Here is a 13,350-nt window from a genome sequence, read left to right on the forward strand (position 1 = left end):
GCGATGTGAGAGACAGAAAGAACATGAGTGTGTCTGTATGTGTGTGTGTTCTTGTGTGTGTGGTTCCAGTGGGAAAGAGCCTGTTGTTTTCTGGAGTGGTGTGATGTCAGCCAAAGAAGAAAGGTTTGTTGGCTTTATGATGAGGTTGGTTGGATACGAGCCAGGCATCCGCTTGGTTGGAAATGTGGAGAATGGAGAGAGTGCTGAAGAAGTGTTGCCTAAAAATAAACATAAAAGGGATAGTTTACTCAAAATAGAAATTAACATGATGTTCAATATATGTTAGCTGTTATTGATAAACTAAGACAGTTATGGATATAGTAAAGGCTGCAAATATCTCCAAACTAGCTTGGTGAATCGACTACAGCCAAATGGAAAATAATGTGAATTTGGATTTTGAGTCAAATAAATAATTTGTATGTTGGCCAAATATATATCATGAAGTCATATCTGTGAAATGTCAAATAGTATTTGTACAGAGAAATATAAACGTTACACTGTGTTGTTACAGAATGTTACTGTATTCAATGTGTAGACTGTGTATGTATGATATGGTGTCTAGTGACATTTTGATGATTTATTTATTTAAGTGTGTGAATTTCCCCCAAAACGCCCTGATGTAGCTTGTCCAACACTGGCGATCATGTGACATATGGGAGTGTATGAAGATTTAAAAAAGAGTGCATCATAACACTAAAAAAAGATTCAGAAGTTGTGAAAATGAGGCTTGGTGAAATAAATCAGCTGTGGAATGGAATTGCAGTTGTTGGTGATTTTTAATGTATTTTCATTTTGTCATCCAAACGTTCTTCACTCGGAGGGGGCGCGCACCCAGCTCCCAGAAAGCGCACGATAGAGCGTCTTTTCATCAGCTCCACCAACTTCCAGGACGGACCACACAAGCTCCGCTCATGCAATCAACATTCCCATAGCTATGGAGGGAAATGCGTTGTTTTGAAGAAACGTCGACGAACTAAACTTGACTCTTCTTTTTTAACAGGTATATTTTGCTTGTACTGTTACGTGTGAGGTTGTCGGCTGTTTTGTGAGCCAACTTCTAGACGCGTGAAGTGTCGGGGCATGACAAACCGTTACATTGTTTAACGTTACAGTTTACGTAATCGTTCATGTGCCGCGTCAAAGTTATTGCAAGAAAAAAAACGTTTTTTACTGTGTCGTGTATGAATTCATTCGTAAGTAATAGATTAAATAACGGATTTCAGCATGTGCCTCGCATTCGCTTTCAAGTCGAATTGTCTGCTATTCACCTTTGCTAATCTGGAATCCATTTCACATTGAGCTGCTTCCATTCATTTTTTTTACCATTCTCCACATTTCCCTTTCTGTCAGGTTTCATTCCAGACCACTGTGCCCGATGAGGGTACGTTAGGGCTCATTGTAATCCATATCTTCCCATGACTAGTGTTGCCTCATTTAGGAGTATATGGCCATGTTACTGCAATAGCACTTTTTGCAGAGGGAATAATATATTTGTATTGACTATTTTTCACAGAACTCCCTGTGATCAGTTGAACATGTTCAAAGCAGTATTTGGGAGGAATAGGAAAGAAGAGAAGAGGAGCAGGAGGGATCCAGGTAGGAAAGAGAACAAACACCATCTACAACACTGCACCCATTACAGTTTGAGCCAGGTAACTAGACCTCTTTTCACTGACTATAATAGTATCATATGATTTTGTTGATTAAAGGCTGGGTTGAAATTTTTACCAATAGGTAACTGATGGATTTCTGTTTTTTTTTTCTGGGAGCCGTGGGGATGTTTCTGGAATCTGGGTACTATCTCTGTTGTATCAGTCTCAGAGCAGAGATCGTTTCTAGCGAAGTGAGACCGATCCTCGACATTAGTAGCACTCGCCCTAATTGAAGACTGTAGCTACTTGGCTGCTCTGAATTTTTTGTCCCCGGGTGTTTGAGTATAGAGCCATTTCAATTAGCCTCATTATGGAGTGAATGCTGCGTCCCACTGCTGTAAAATCCTCTCAGACCTAAAGTGTGTCACGACAAGTTGGAGTGGGTTAAACAAACAGCCCTGACCCACAAAAAGAAGATACTGAAATGGTAAATAACCTTTTGGGTCATGAGGGATGTACACTGACTATACAAAATAGTAAGAACACATGTTTTTCCATGACAGACTGACCAGGTGAATCCAGGTAAAAGCTATGATCCCTTATTGATGTCACTTGTTAAATCCACTTCAATCAGTTTAGATGAAAGGGAGGAGACAGCTTAAATAAGTATTTCTAAACCTTGAGACAACTGAGACATGGATTGTGTATGTGTGCCATTCAAAGGGGCAAGACAAAATATTTAAGTGCCTTTGAACGGGGTATGCTAGTAGATGTCAGGCGCAACGGTTTGTGTCAAGAACTGCAACGCAGCTGGGTTTTTCACGCTCAATAGTTGCCCGTGTGTATCAAGAATGGTCCACCACCCAAAGAACATCGAGCCAACTTGACACAACTGTGGGAAGCATAGTAGTCCAAATGGGCCTGCATCCCTGCGGAATGCTTTCAACCCCTTGCAGAGTCCATGCCCTGACGAACTGAGGCTGTTCTGAGGGAAAGGGGGTGGTATAGCTTTTTCTTACCAGTTCTAAATCATTTTTGTCAACCCTCTTTATTTTGGTAGGCTATAATCTATTATTCAGATTGATGCTAGACCTCGTGTGCTTCCGCTGTAGGGTCGTGCCTCTTTTCAGTAGTTATGTAGCTACTAGCAAGCTCCATTCTGTGAGGTAACAACAAGGGTGTTGTCAGTATCTCGTAACGTGAGTGTTCACCCCTAGAGAAGTCTGGGGGAAATCAGAAGGCACTGTAGATATATGGGTACAAAGTCTATATATTGCACATGAAATATTTAACGCGTCTAATGTTGACGAGCTACAGAACTCAGAGAAGTGTGTCAGTCTCATCTACCATCTACCATCTACCATTAATGCCTCTAGGTTCTTAGATTTAGTACAAAAGGTGGACTACCATGCTAATAATGGCATGTACATTTTAAATACTTTTCATTGTTTGACATAAAAGTCTGTAAAATCACCAGGAAATCAATCAAGTGATTTTAATGTAGGAAATCTGTTCCCAAGTACTCCCACGCATAAGTAGAGACATATGTGATCGTACCCCAATATAATCAAGGTTTGAAATGATTATTTTGTTGTCTAATACTATATCTGTTTGTAATTATTGCAGTCAGTTTGTAGTGTACAAATTATTTATAACTATGTTCCAGCCATCCGACCATCCGCTCAAAGACAAATTGGCCCACGGCTGAATGTAATTGGCGACCCCTGGTCTAAGCCTATGGCCTTACATTGTGTGAAGCTGACTGTGATTGGGTTAAAAGCCTTGAGAGAGAAAGTTGTTCCCTGACTACATGATGAGCAGCATATGTTTCCCATAAGGCTGTGTGTGTGGCCTGGAGGCTCGCTCAGAGGCATCAGAGAAGGAGAATGGAAACTTTGCAGCACGATTAGGGGCCCTGAGTTTATAACTAATTATAATCAAGTTATAGCAACTCCCTGCCTAGTAATGTTGGTTTTGTCCATAACCTGTAAGTTCTGCTTTTTAAGGCTGTGTGTATCCTTGCAGATTGTCATTCAAATACATTATATAATGTAGATGGCCATCTGTCTCTCTTCTTGTCATCCACGGGAATGAGGTTACTGTATAAACCATGCTACATTTCAATGGGCTGATTTAATGTAATTTTGTTGTAGCATTACATAATACTCCAGCCCCGTTAATGCTGTGTTATTATTACACTCTATGCATCAGGCGTAGTCAGAAACTGCAATGCACACGCACATCATTGCACCTGTGCAGTGATTACATTCAGCATTGAGAGGAGACAAAAGCGGAACACACTTTCCTCAACGACCTGAGCTGCCAGTAGGCCGTCCGCTCTTCAAAGGGCCACTACTAGACTTGAAGAATCGATCCGGTCTCTAATGTAAGGGGTTGTCGTCCACTTATTAATGCTCCAAAACATGTATTTGACGATCCTGTTTAAAGGGATAACCCACCCCCAGAAATAAAAATCATAAAACTCATGTACATTTGTTGAAAGCCTATGTTCTATCAGTAGGTAAATGTTGTTTTTTTTACCCATGATTTAACTTGGAAGTGGTCCATCTGTGAAATCAGGAAGTGGTGTCGGAACGAGTCGTAGCTACATGGTCCGCGTCATTGGAGATAGAGGATAACACACTATCACATTTCATAACGCTTTTTTTGTGCTCAATCTAAACAGTGTAACAAATGATTCAACTCAGTTTCTCTTTCAAGTAGCATCCCACAATGCGCCCTGTCTGTGGGAAAGGTGGGAAAGGGCCAGTGTTGCCATAGCAACATGCTCTGCACTCACTCTAGTCAGAGATGAACTGCAGGTTAAACTCAGTGAGATAGACTCCTGAATTGCTAGTTCAGTTTGTTTAGCCCATTTTACTGATAGCTACCTACTTCACATGCTGATATTGACTTTGGTATTATTGTATGTAGATACGTTTGCTACTTAGCTAGCTAAATAGCCAGCCAGCCCAGTGAGCGTTGCATTGTGGGTTTTGTAGTCGACTTGAGCTGCAACAGATTTCCACTAAGGTTTTCACATGTTGCTTACAACCTTGTTATAACGACAAAATGAAACATTTGTTCACAAAAAATATTGTTTTCACATATTAGTGTTGTTTAACACTGTTAATCATAGGAATTAGTGGTTTGGGGTGGATTGTCCCTATACGTTTCCAGATACACCTTTTGATAGGCCCTATTATTGATTACAGTTTAATTTGTTCTCTCTCGCTCTCTCTCTCTTCTCTTTTCCAACCCCTTTTAATCTCTCTCACCTTTCCCACTATATCTCCCTCTCCTCTTGCTAGCTGTAGTCACTGATTACCACAGCCACAGTATCCAACGAAGGGGTGCTGGTGCTTGGGTGACCCACTACCAGGAGCCTAGCCATGCCCACCCCCCCAACCCCTCTAGGGGCAGGCCGAGGGGGAAGCTGGCTAAGGGCGAGTCCATCTCCCTGCCTTCCTCACCACTGGTCCATCGCCAGTCCTACATAATGCCCTCAGATATGGGCATTAAGTCCCCAGGTACTGTAACAGCCATCCACCAGGCTTTTGTTCTTCTAATGAACACACACACACACACACACACACACACACACACACACAAAAGGAAGGGCACATCTATAGATCATCTGTAAAAAACTAATATACTTTCATCATTCTCTTTTTTGCAGGTCATCTTGTTCTCGTTGCTATGTTCGTTGCTAGCCTAGCGACGAGTCTCGCTCATAGCATATTGATCACATGTTCTGTTCAGTATCTCCCACGTTTCTGACAGGCTCTTGTGTGCTCTTTGTGGAGATTAGGTTATGATTGCTCTGCCTGGTTTTTAAGCCCAGTGTGTTTATAGCACAGCCAGTACATGCCTAATGATTGATTAAGGGCTATTCACACAGCTAGCACTATATTTCCCCTGGGAAATATAGGAGATTATGCTCAAATATCATTGTCAAATGTACATGCTGTCCAGGATACAATACATCAATAACAACAACTCACTGAATCTCCAAGGACTGAAGGCTGGGGAAGTTTAGAAAGCAAATAAACTAAAGTAACTTTGTCTTTAGCTTTTTGAGTGTTTCTTCCATGCGTGATTTCTCAGTGGTAGGCCAGGGCTATGTAGTAACTGTGTTTCTACCTCTTACTCACTGACCCAGCGTAGCTTTGGAAAGGAACTGTTTACCTTTTTTGGAAGATTATGCTTGGATGTCTTCAGCGTTTTAGCTGAGTAACACTAGGGGGCAGTGCAGTGTGCATCAAGCTGAAGCTCTGAGTTTACTGTAATAGTGTGGACCTTTGCCTCACACAGACACACACACACACACACACACACACACTCATGTTGGTGATTTGAGCTGTTATCATCACAGGGATTAGTTTATACTGTACTGCATGTATCTGAGTTCATGTTGGCTCCTCCCAACTGGTGGGAGAAATTCAAATTCCCCACTGCAAATCCCATCTGGAAGAGTTGAATTTCTCTCTCGCTCTCTCTCTCTCTCACTTTCTCCTCCCTTTCTCATTACCCCCATCTCACTCTCTCTGCTGCTCTGACTGAAGGTCTGTACAGGAAGCTGGAGTATGTGGAGAGTCCTTCTTTTCCTGGAGACGCGTTCGCTTTCGCTCTGAACAACAGCAAGACTTCCCAGAGAGGTGAGTGTGAGCGTGTCTGCACAGAGAGTTGTGGATGAGAGATGAGACGAGGGAGGGGAGAGAGAATGATATACAGTACAGTACATTTGGAAAAGGAGGAAGAGAGGTACAGAGGATAGAGAGAACAAATCTTCCATAGTTTTGAGTTCTCTGATTTGGTGCCTGCTGTAATATTTTTCAAATGCACATGTACAGGCGTATTTGTGCGGGTGGATGCATGCGTGCATGCGCACGTGTTTAATTGACCTGCCAAACCTAAGTTGTGCTGAGGGTAACAGTGTAAATGCCAGCCCTACCCTGCACAGCTGTCTATGTGGAGAGGCTGGGGGCTAGTCCTGAGGCGGAGCAGCCTGTCTCCAGCATCCTCATGTCCTCTTGTTGCCAAGCACCACTCTTCTCCCTCTGCTTCTCATAACCAACGGCGACAGCGTGCTGGTGTGTTTACTGTGCGTTTCAATCATTCCGAACCCCCTGACTAGACCTTCCTGGGATTTGTCACGCAGAGGTCAGAGTTAGATTGATGAAGCTTTCAATGTTGTCTGGTTGTTTAAGTTGCGAGGTGTTGTTCTTAATAGTAGCATGGAGGGCTGAATGCTTAGATCCACGGATTATAGCTTCCTGACCTCAGGTGGGGAATCTGTTGAGCACTTAGGCAATGGATGGAGAGTACATCCTCACTCTCTCTCTCTCTCTCTCGCTCATTCTCTCTCTCGCTCTCTCGTTCTCTCCCTCTCCCTCTCTCTCTCTCTCTCTCGCTCATTCTCTCTCTCTCTCTCTGTGTCTCACTCTCACACCCTCCCTCTCACTTTTTCTCTCTCTCCCTCTCGGTTTGTCTTGTTTAGTTTTAGCCACAATTGTGTGATTTGAGGGCAGCTTTTTTTTTTAAACAGTAACCACCATTTTTCACTGCCCACACAGACCCATCGTGTATCTCCAATAACCATTATGAATGTACAGTAAATATAGATCATTATAATATACATTTACTAACCATTTCCTTCTAATGTTTGTGGTAATTTGCAATACTTTTCAATGTGACGTTCTCCATATTTGCTTTTCCATGTACTTTTCTCGTTATGAATTTTAATGAAACCCGAATGGAGCAGAGGTATAATTTGAATATCATATAAGATGATTAGGTTTGCCTTTCAAAACCACCTCAGCAGACTTAAACAAATGAATGATTAGAAATGAATAGCTGTAAAATACATTTGAGTGTATTGAGTGTAGGGTTTGGTAATGACTTTGGTAATGACTTTGGTAATGACTTTGACAGGCCACGTCATTTTTCTCTTTTGCACAAAAACCAAGAATACTCCTGTCGGATAAGAATGATGAGGAATGAATTTCTCCCAGAATTTGAAGGTGTGTTTCCTTGAGGCGGAGGGTGCAGAGCCAGATCTTGTTCTCAGTTTTGGTGGATCTCTGCTTAACCAAAGTGCCTTACCACTGAATCAATGTGGTTCCCACCAACGGAGGCTGCTGAGAGGAGGAAGGCTCATAGTAACGGCTGGAATGGAGTCAGCGGAATGGTATCAACCACATGGAAACCACATGTGATGCCATTCCATTTACTCCGTTCCAGACGTTATTATGAGCCGTCCTCCCCTCACCAGCCTCCACTGGTTTCCACGTCATTTCAACCCAAAAATGTCATGTGACGACGTCGAATCAACGTGGAAAACCGATTGGATTTCCAAAAAGTCATCACCTTAAGGGAAGTTTGTCTTTTTTTCACCCAACTTTTAACCTTAATCTGACGTCATGGTGACTTTGTTTGTTGATTTCACATTGAATTCACGTTAGTTGACAACTCAGCCAAATATAAGTCAAAAGCGTTGAACTGACGTCTGTGCCCAGTGGGTTGAAGTGGGCTAAGATTTGATTGAACAACATTCTGCCAGGAAGAACCAAGGGTGCTCCAGCTCCCAGTCTATTGCGCAACCCAGTGTGGACCAAAACACTTCAGATCCATGTTTTTCACCGGAAGAGAACGTGTATCAGAGTGATCATTTAGAAGGGAGCTGCTAATGTGACAGTTGCTGTGCCTCTGGCTGGTTTACTACTTCACTTCCATTAAGCTGGATAATGGAGGGTGACATTACAGGATTCATTTAGTTCAGGTGATACCCTGTTTTGAGTTCTATCCAAGATGGCACCCGACTACCCTGGCATTGACGGTCTCTTTTTCTTTCCCATTTGTAATGTACACCCTTGAATCAGACTCTGCGTTGAACTCTGGTTATCTGAACGTACAGGAGCCCCAGTCAGACAGTCCAGCCCCGTGTTCCACCAAGCGTCTGTTTGTCCTTCTGTCTCTCTCACTGTCTGTGATTAACAGCTCTGCGTGTGATCTCTGCTGTGTAGGAAAGGTGCTGGTGCCTGCCTTTCGTCTAACCAGTCAGCTCGTTTCATCACCACCCCTTGTCTGAGAGATGGGGGAAGTTGTGACTTTAGGGGAGAGAAGAGAGGAGAGACATGCAATAGTGAGGTGGTAGTGACTGTTTACCCTTATTTGCTTACTGTGTATTGCATCATTTCTACGGTTCATTGGAGAGAACAATGGATTATGTGGAGGCGGGGAGAGGATATCGACAGTGAGAAGGAAAGAATGGGGCGATCCTGAGCGCTTGAGAGAGGGGGAGAGGGAAGGAGGGATACACTCTTAGAAAAAAAACGGTGCACTCTAGAACCTAAAACGGTTCTTCGGCTGTCCCCATAAGAGAACCCTTTGAAGAACCCTTTTTGGTTCCAGGTAGAACCCTTTTGGGTTCCATGTAAAAAACCTTTCCACAGAGAGTTCTACATGGAACCCAAAAGAGTTCTAACTGAAACCAAAAAGGGTTCTACCTGGAACCAAAAAGGGTTCACCTTTGGAACCTTTTTTCCCAAGAGGGATTGAGGGGAGAGATGGATGAGAAGATGTCTAACCCCAGAAGGGTTGAGAGTAACTAACGACTAACAAGTTGTGTCTTGGCCCTCCCACATCCCTTCCCTTCTTCCTCATCTCTCTCAATAGGAGCTCCGTTTCCTAGACATAATCATATTTTCCAACTCACTATTGTATGTAAACAGGATATAGAGGTTCCGTGTTGAACACCCTCTCCTCATTGTCCTCTGCGTCTGTACAGTGGTGTAGATGACCTAGAGGTGAAAGGCATCACGCCCGTCTCAGTGATGTATCGACGCACCCTATTGCTCATCTCAGCCCAATCTGTCCGGGCGGGGCAGCCAGTGCCAAAGACGACGGTGCAAAGGCGCCTACCCTCTGCTGGAGGCCAGGGCTGAGCTGAGCTCATTGAGATTCTACGCCCGTCTCCTAACCGACCGGGAGCGCTGAGCAGGCACACACACACACATATGGACACACACACACACAGAGCTGCTTCAGTCGTGCAGCCAGGGACTGAGAAAGCCACAGCCTCTTCATTGGTAATGAGGCTGCTGCTGCTACTGCTGACCTGTGGATGCATACATTAACCTATCCTCCGTCGGCATAGTATACATAATCCTCCATCCAATCGACGGAGCCAGGTAGGAGGAAAGGCAGGAAGGTGGAACTGAGCTGGACTGAGCTGAACTGAACTGGGCTGAGCTACAGAACGTGTGTGTTTGGTGTGGCCATGTCGTGCTGTTCACAGTGATCCGCTCGTCTGTCATCTCTTTCCATCTGTCCTCCAGAGCTGCACGCGGAGCTCCAGCCCAGCTCCTCCTCCTTCTCAACCCAGGAACTGATGACCAGGCTGGGCTTCTTACTGGGAGAAGGGACCCCAGCCTCGCCTAGCACCCCCATGGAGGACTGGAGGGAAAAGAAGGTATGTGAAATGAGAGATGGTGGGAAGGATGGGTAGAAGGAAGGAGGGAGAGTGACTGAGAAAGTCAGATGTCAGAAATATGAAAAGGAGGCTCGTGTGTATTCTTTGCAGATGAAGTGAGGAGTTTTTGTATCGTTTCTTTAATTAGATTTAAAGGCAATGTTTTGTATGATAACCAAGACTGAGAGTTTGTTTTGGTTGAGCTGCAAATTTAGAAACTACAAGGTAAATGACCAGTGGAAAAGAAAATCCGAGACACTCTTGACTTAATATTTGAAAGCATATACTGTAATGTCATTTTGTTTATGGAATGTGTACGTAAGGTGGTGTCAGTTGAATATCTTGCTTTTAATCTTGTTGCATTGGCTCGCCACATGCTGTTGAGCCTGCAGGAGGTTTATATACTGGACTGAATCATTCTATCACCGTTTGAGCATTGCCCCACTTTCCTAACCTCCTTCCTCCACCTGAGCTCTAGATGAAGCCAGTTTTATGGAGACAATGTGTCGGCTGTGAGCAGTGTACCGTGTCCTGGTTCAGATAAATGATGGGGTGGGAATAGCAGTGAGCTGAACGTTCTCTAACGTTGCAGAAACGCTGGGTGCTGGGGTGAGTTGAGACATGTAGAGTTAGGGTGTTGTTGGAGACATGAAGAAGGATGCAGATATTGGGGTTTGGGGACATTGGGAGGAGAGGGGGATATTGACTCACACAGGCCTGCGCGCACACACACACACACACACACACACACACACACACACACACACACACACACACACACACACACACACACACACACACATACATATACAATGACCTATATACCATACATTAACCTGGGGACAGCTGGAAAGGGGGCCAACAGGGTCTATACCTCTGATAATACTTGTCCATAGACAGAGCTTTAAATAAAACACCTCTTTCTCTCTCTCTTCTCTCTGCCCCCTCTTTCTATCCCCTCTCTCCTCTTTCTCTCTCATCCCTCTCTCTCTCTCTCTCATCCCTCTCTGCCTACCTCTCTCTCTGTCTGTCTGTAATGTAATGTCTCTGGCCAGGCGGTGAGCCCATGCTCCACATTGACCTGCAGCACTACGTCTCCATGCTCAGACAGCCCCTGCTCCACCATGGGTAGTAGCAGTACCGGGGGGCCACCCCCCTGTCTCCCCAATCCCAGCCCAGGTGGGACCCTCCTCAGCCCCAGTCCCTGCCGGAGTCCCAACTCCACGCTTGAGAGCCAGGATAGCGGAATCATAGGTGAGTACTTATATCGACCATCATCACCATAATTGGATCAATTTAAATTCAGATATTTTCTCTGGATTGTATTTTTTTCTCACCTCCTGATAAATAATGGATGTGTGCACATGATTGTGAGATCTACACTACTGGTCAAACGTTTTATAGCACCTACTCATTCAAGGGTTTTTCTTTATTTTTACTATTTTCTACATTGTAGAATAATAGTGAAGACATCAAAACTATGAAATAACACATATGGAATCATGTACTAACCAAAAAAGTGTTAAACAAATCAAAATATATGTTATATTTGATATTCTTCAAATAGGCACCCTTTGCCTTGATGACAGCTTTGCACACTCTTGGCATTCTCTCAACCAGCTTCACCTGGAATGCTTTTCCAATGGTCTTGAAGGAGTTCCCACATATGCTGAGCACTTGTTGGCTGCTTTTCCTTCTCTCTGTAGTCCGACTCATCCCAAACCATCTCAATTTGGTTGAGGTCAGGGGATTGTTGAGGCCAGGTCATCTGATGAAGCTCTCCATCACTCTCCTTCTTGGTAAAATAGCCCTTACACAGCCTAGAGGTGTGTTGGATCATTGTCCTGTTGAAAAACAAATTATAGTCCCACTAAACTAAAAACCAGATGAGATGGTGTATCACTGCAGAATGCTGTGGTTACCATGCTGGTTAAGTGTGCTTTGAATTCTAAATAAATCACTGACAGTGTCACCAGCAAAGCACCCCCACACAATTACACCTCCTCCTCCATGCTTCACGGTGGGAACCACACATGCCCACACCACGTCTCACAAAGACACCGCGGTTGGAACCCAAAATCTCCAGTTTGGACTCCAGACCAAAGGACACATTTCCAAAGGTCTAATGTCCATTGCTCATGTTTCTTGGCCCAAGCAAGTCTCTTCTTATTATTGGTGTCCTTTAGTGGTGGTTTCTTTGCAGCAATTCGACCATGAAGGCCTGATTCACACAGTCTTCTCTGAACAGTTGATGTTGAGATGTCTCTGTTGCTTGAACTCTGTGAAGCATTTATTTGGGCTGCAATTTCTGAAGCTGGTAACTCTAATGAACTTATCCTCTGCAGCAGAGGTAACTCTGAGTCTTCCTTTCCTGTGGCGGTCCTCATGAGAGCCAGTTTCATCATAGCGCTTGATGGTTTTTGCGACTGCACTTGAAGAAACTATTCAAGTGCAAACTATTCCGTATTAACTGACCTTCATGTCTTAAAGTAATGATGGACTGTCATTTCTCTTTGCTTATTTGAGCTGTTCTTGCCAAAATATGGACTTGGTCTTTTAAGAAGAAGAAGAAGAAAAAATATATCGTCCTTACATTTGTCATCTATATATCTCAATAATATACAGTTGAAGTCGGAAGTTTACATACACCTTAGCCAAATACATTTAAACAGTTTTTCACAATTCCTGACATTTAATCCTAATAAAAATTCCCTGTCTTAGGTCAGTTAAGATCACCACTGTATTTTAAGAATGTGAAATGTCAGAATAATAGTAGAGAGAATTATTTATTTCAGCTTTTTTTTCTTTCATCACATTCCCAGTGGGTCAGAAGTTTACATACTCTCAATTAGTATTTGGTAGCATTGCCTTTAAATTGTTTAACTTGGGTCAAATGTTTCAGGTAGCCTTCCACAAGCTCCCCACAATAAGTTGGGTGAATGTTGGCCCATTCCTCCTGACAGAGCTGGTGTAACTGAGTCAGGTTTGTAGGCCTCCTTGCTCGCACACGCTTTTTCAGTTCTTCCCACAAATGTTCTATAGGATTGAGGTCAGGGCTTTGTGATGGCCACTCCAATACCTTGACTTTGTTGTCCTTAAGCCATTTTGTCACAACTTTGGAAGTATGCTTGGGGTCATTGTCCATTTGGAAGACCCATTTGCGACCAAGCTTTAACTTCCTGACTGATGTTTTGAGATGTTGCTTCAATATATCCACAACATTTTCCCTATGATCCCATCTATTTGTGAAGTGCACCAGTCCCTCCTGCAGCAAAGCACCCTCAC

The 13,350-nt window shown here is 43.6% G+C and overlaps 1 protein-coding gene across 5 annotated transcripts in view; it reads left to right on the forward strand.

Moving 5' to 3' along the window:
- The first annotated feature begins 8 nt into the window (after positions 1–8).
- LOC115179119 (protein TANC1-like) overlaps positions 9–13,350 on the forward strand; it is a 55,992-nt gene continuing 42,650 nt past the window's right edge. For 2 of the 5 annotated variants that reach the window (XM_029740393.1, XM_029740395.1), the window contains exons 1-6: positions 9–1,000; positions 1,514–1,596; positions 4,904–5,101; positions 6,158–6,250; positions 9,932–10,065; positions 11,121–11,319. In XM_029740393.1, the coding sequence (XP_029596253.1) occupies positions 1,536–1,596; positions 4,904–5,101; positions 6,158–6,250; positions 9,932–10,065; positions 11,121–11,319 (685 nt within the window). In that variant the 5' untranslated portion in view covers positions 9–1,000; positions 1,514–1,535. Of the gene's footprint in view, positions 1,001–1,350; positions 1,382–1,513; positions 1,597–4,903; positions 5,102–5,941; positions 6,251–9,646; positions 10,066–11,120; positions 11,320–13,350 lie in introns of those variants that run through there. The other 3 variants (XM_029740394.1, XM_029740396.1, XM_029740397.1) reach the window with 3 other exon arrangements.

This window comes from Salmo trutta, chromosome 39, assembly GCF_901001165.1.
Source record: "Salmo trutta chromosome 39, fSalTru1.1, whole genome shotgun sequence".
NCBI classification, from domain to species: Eukaryota; Metazoa; Chordata; class Actinopteri; order Salmoniformes; family Salmonidae; genus Salmo; species Salmo trutta.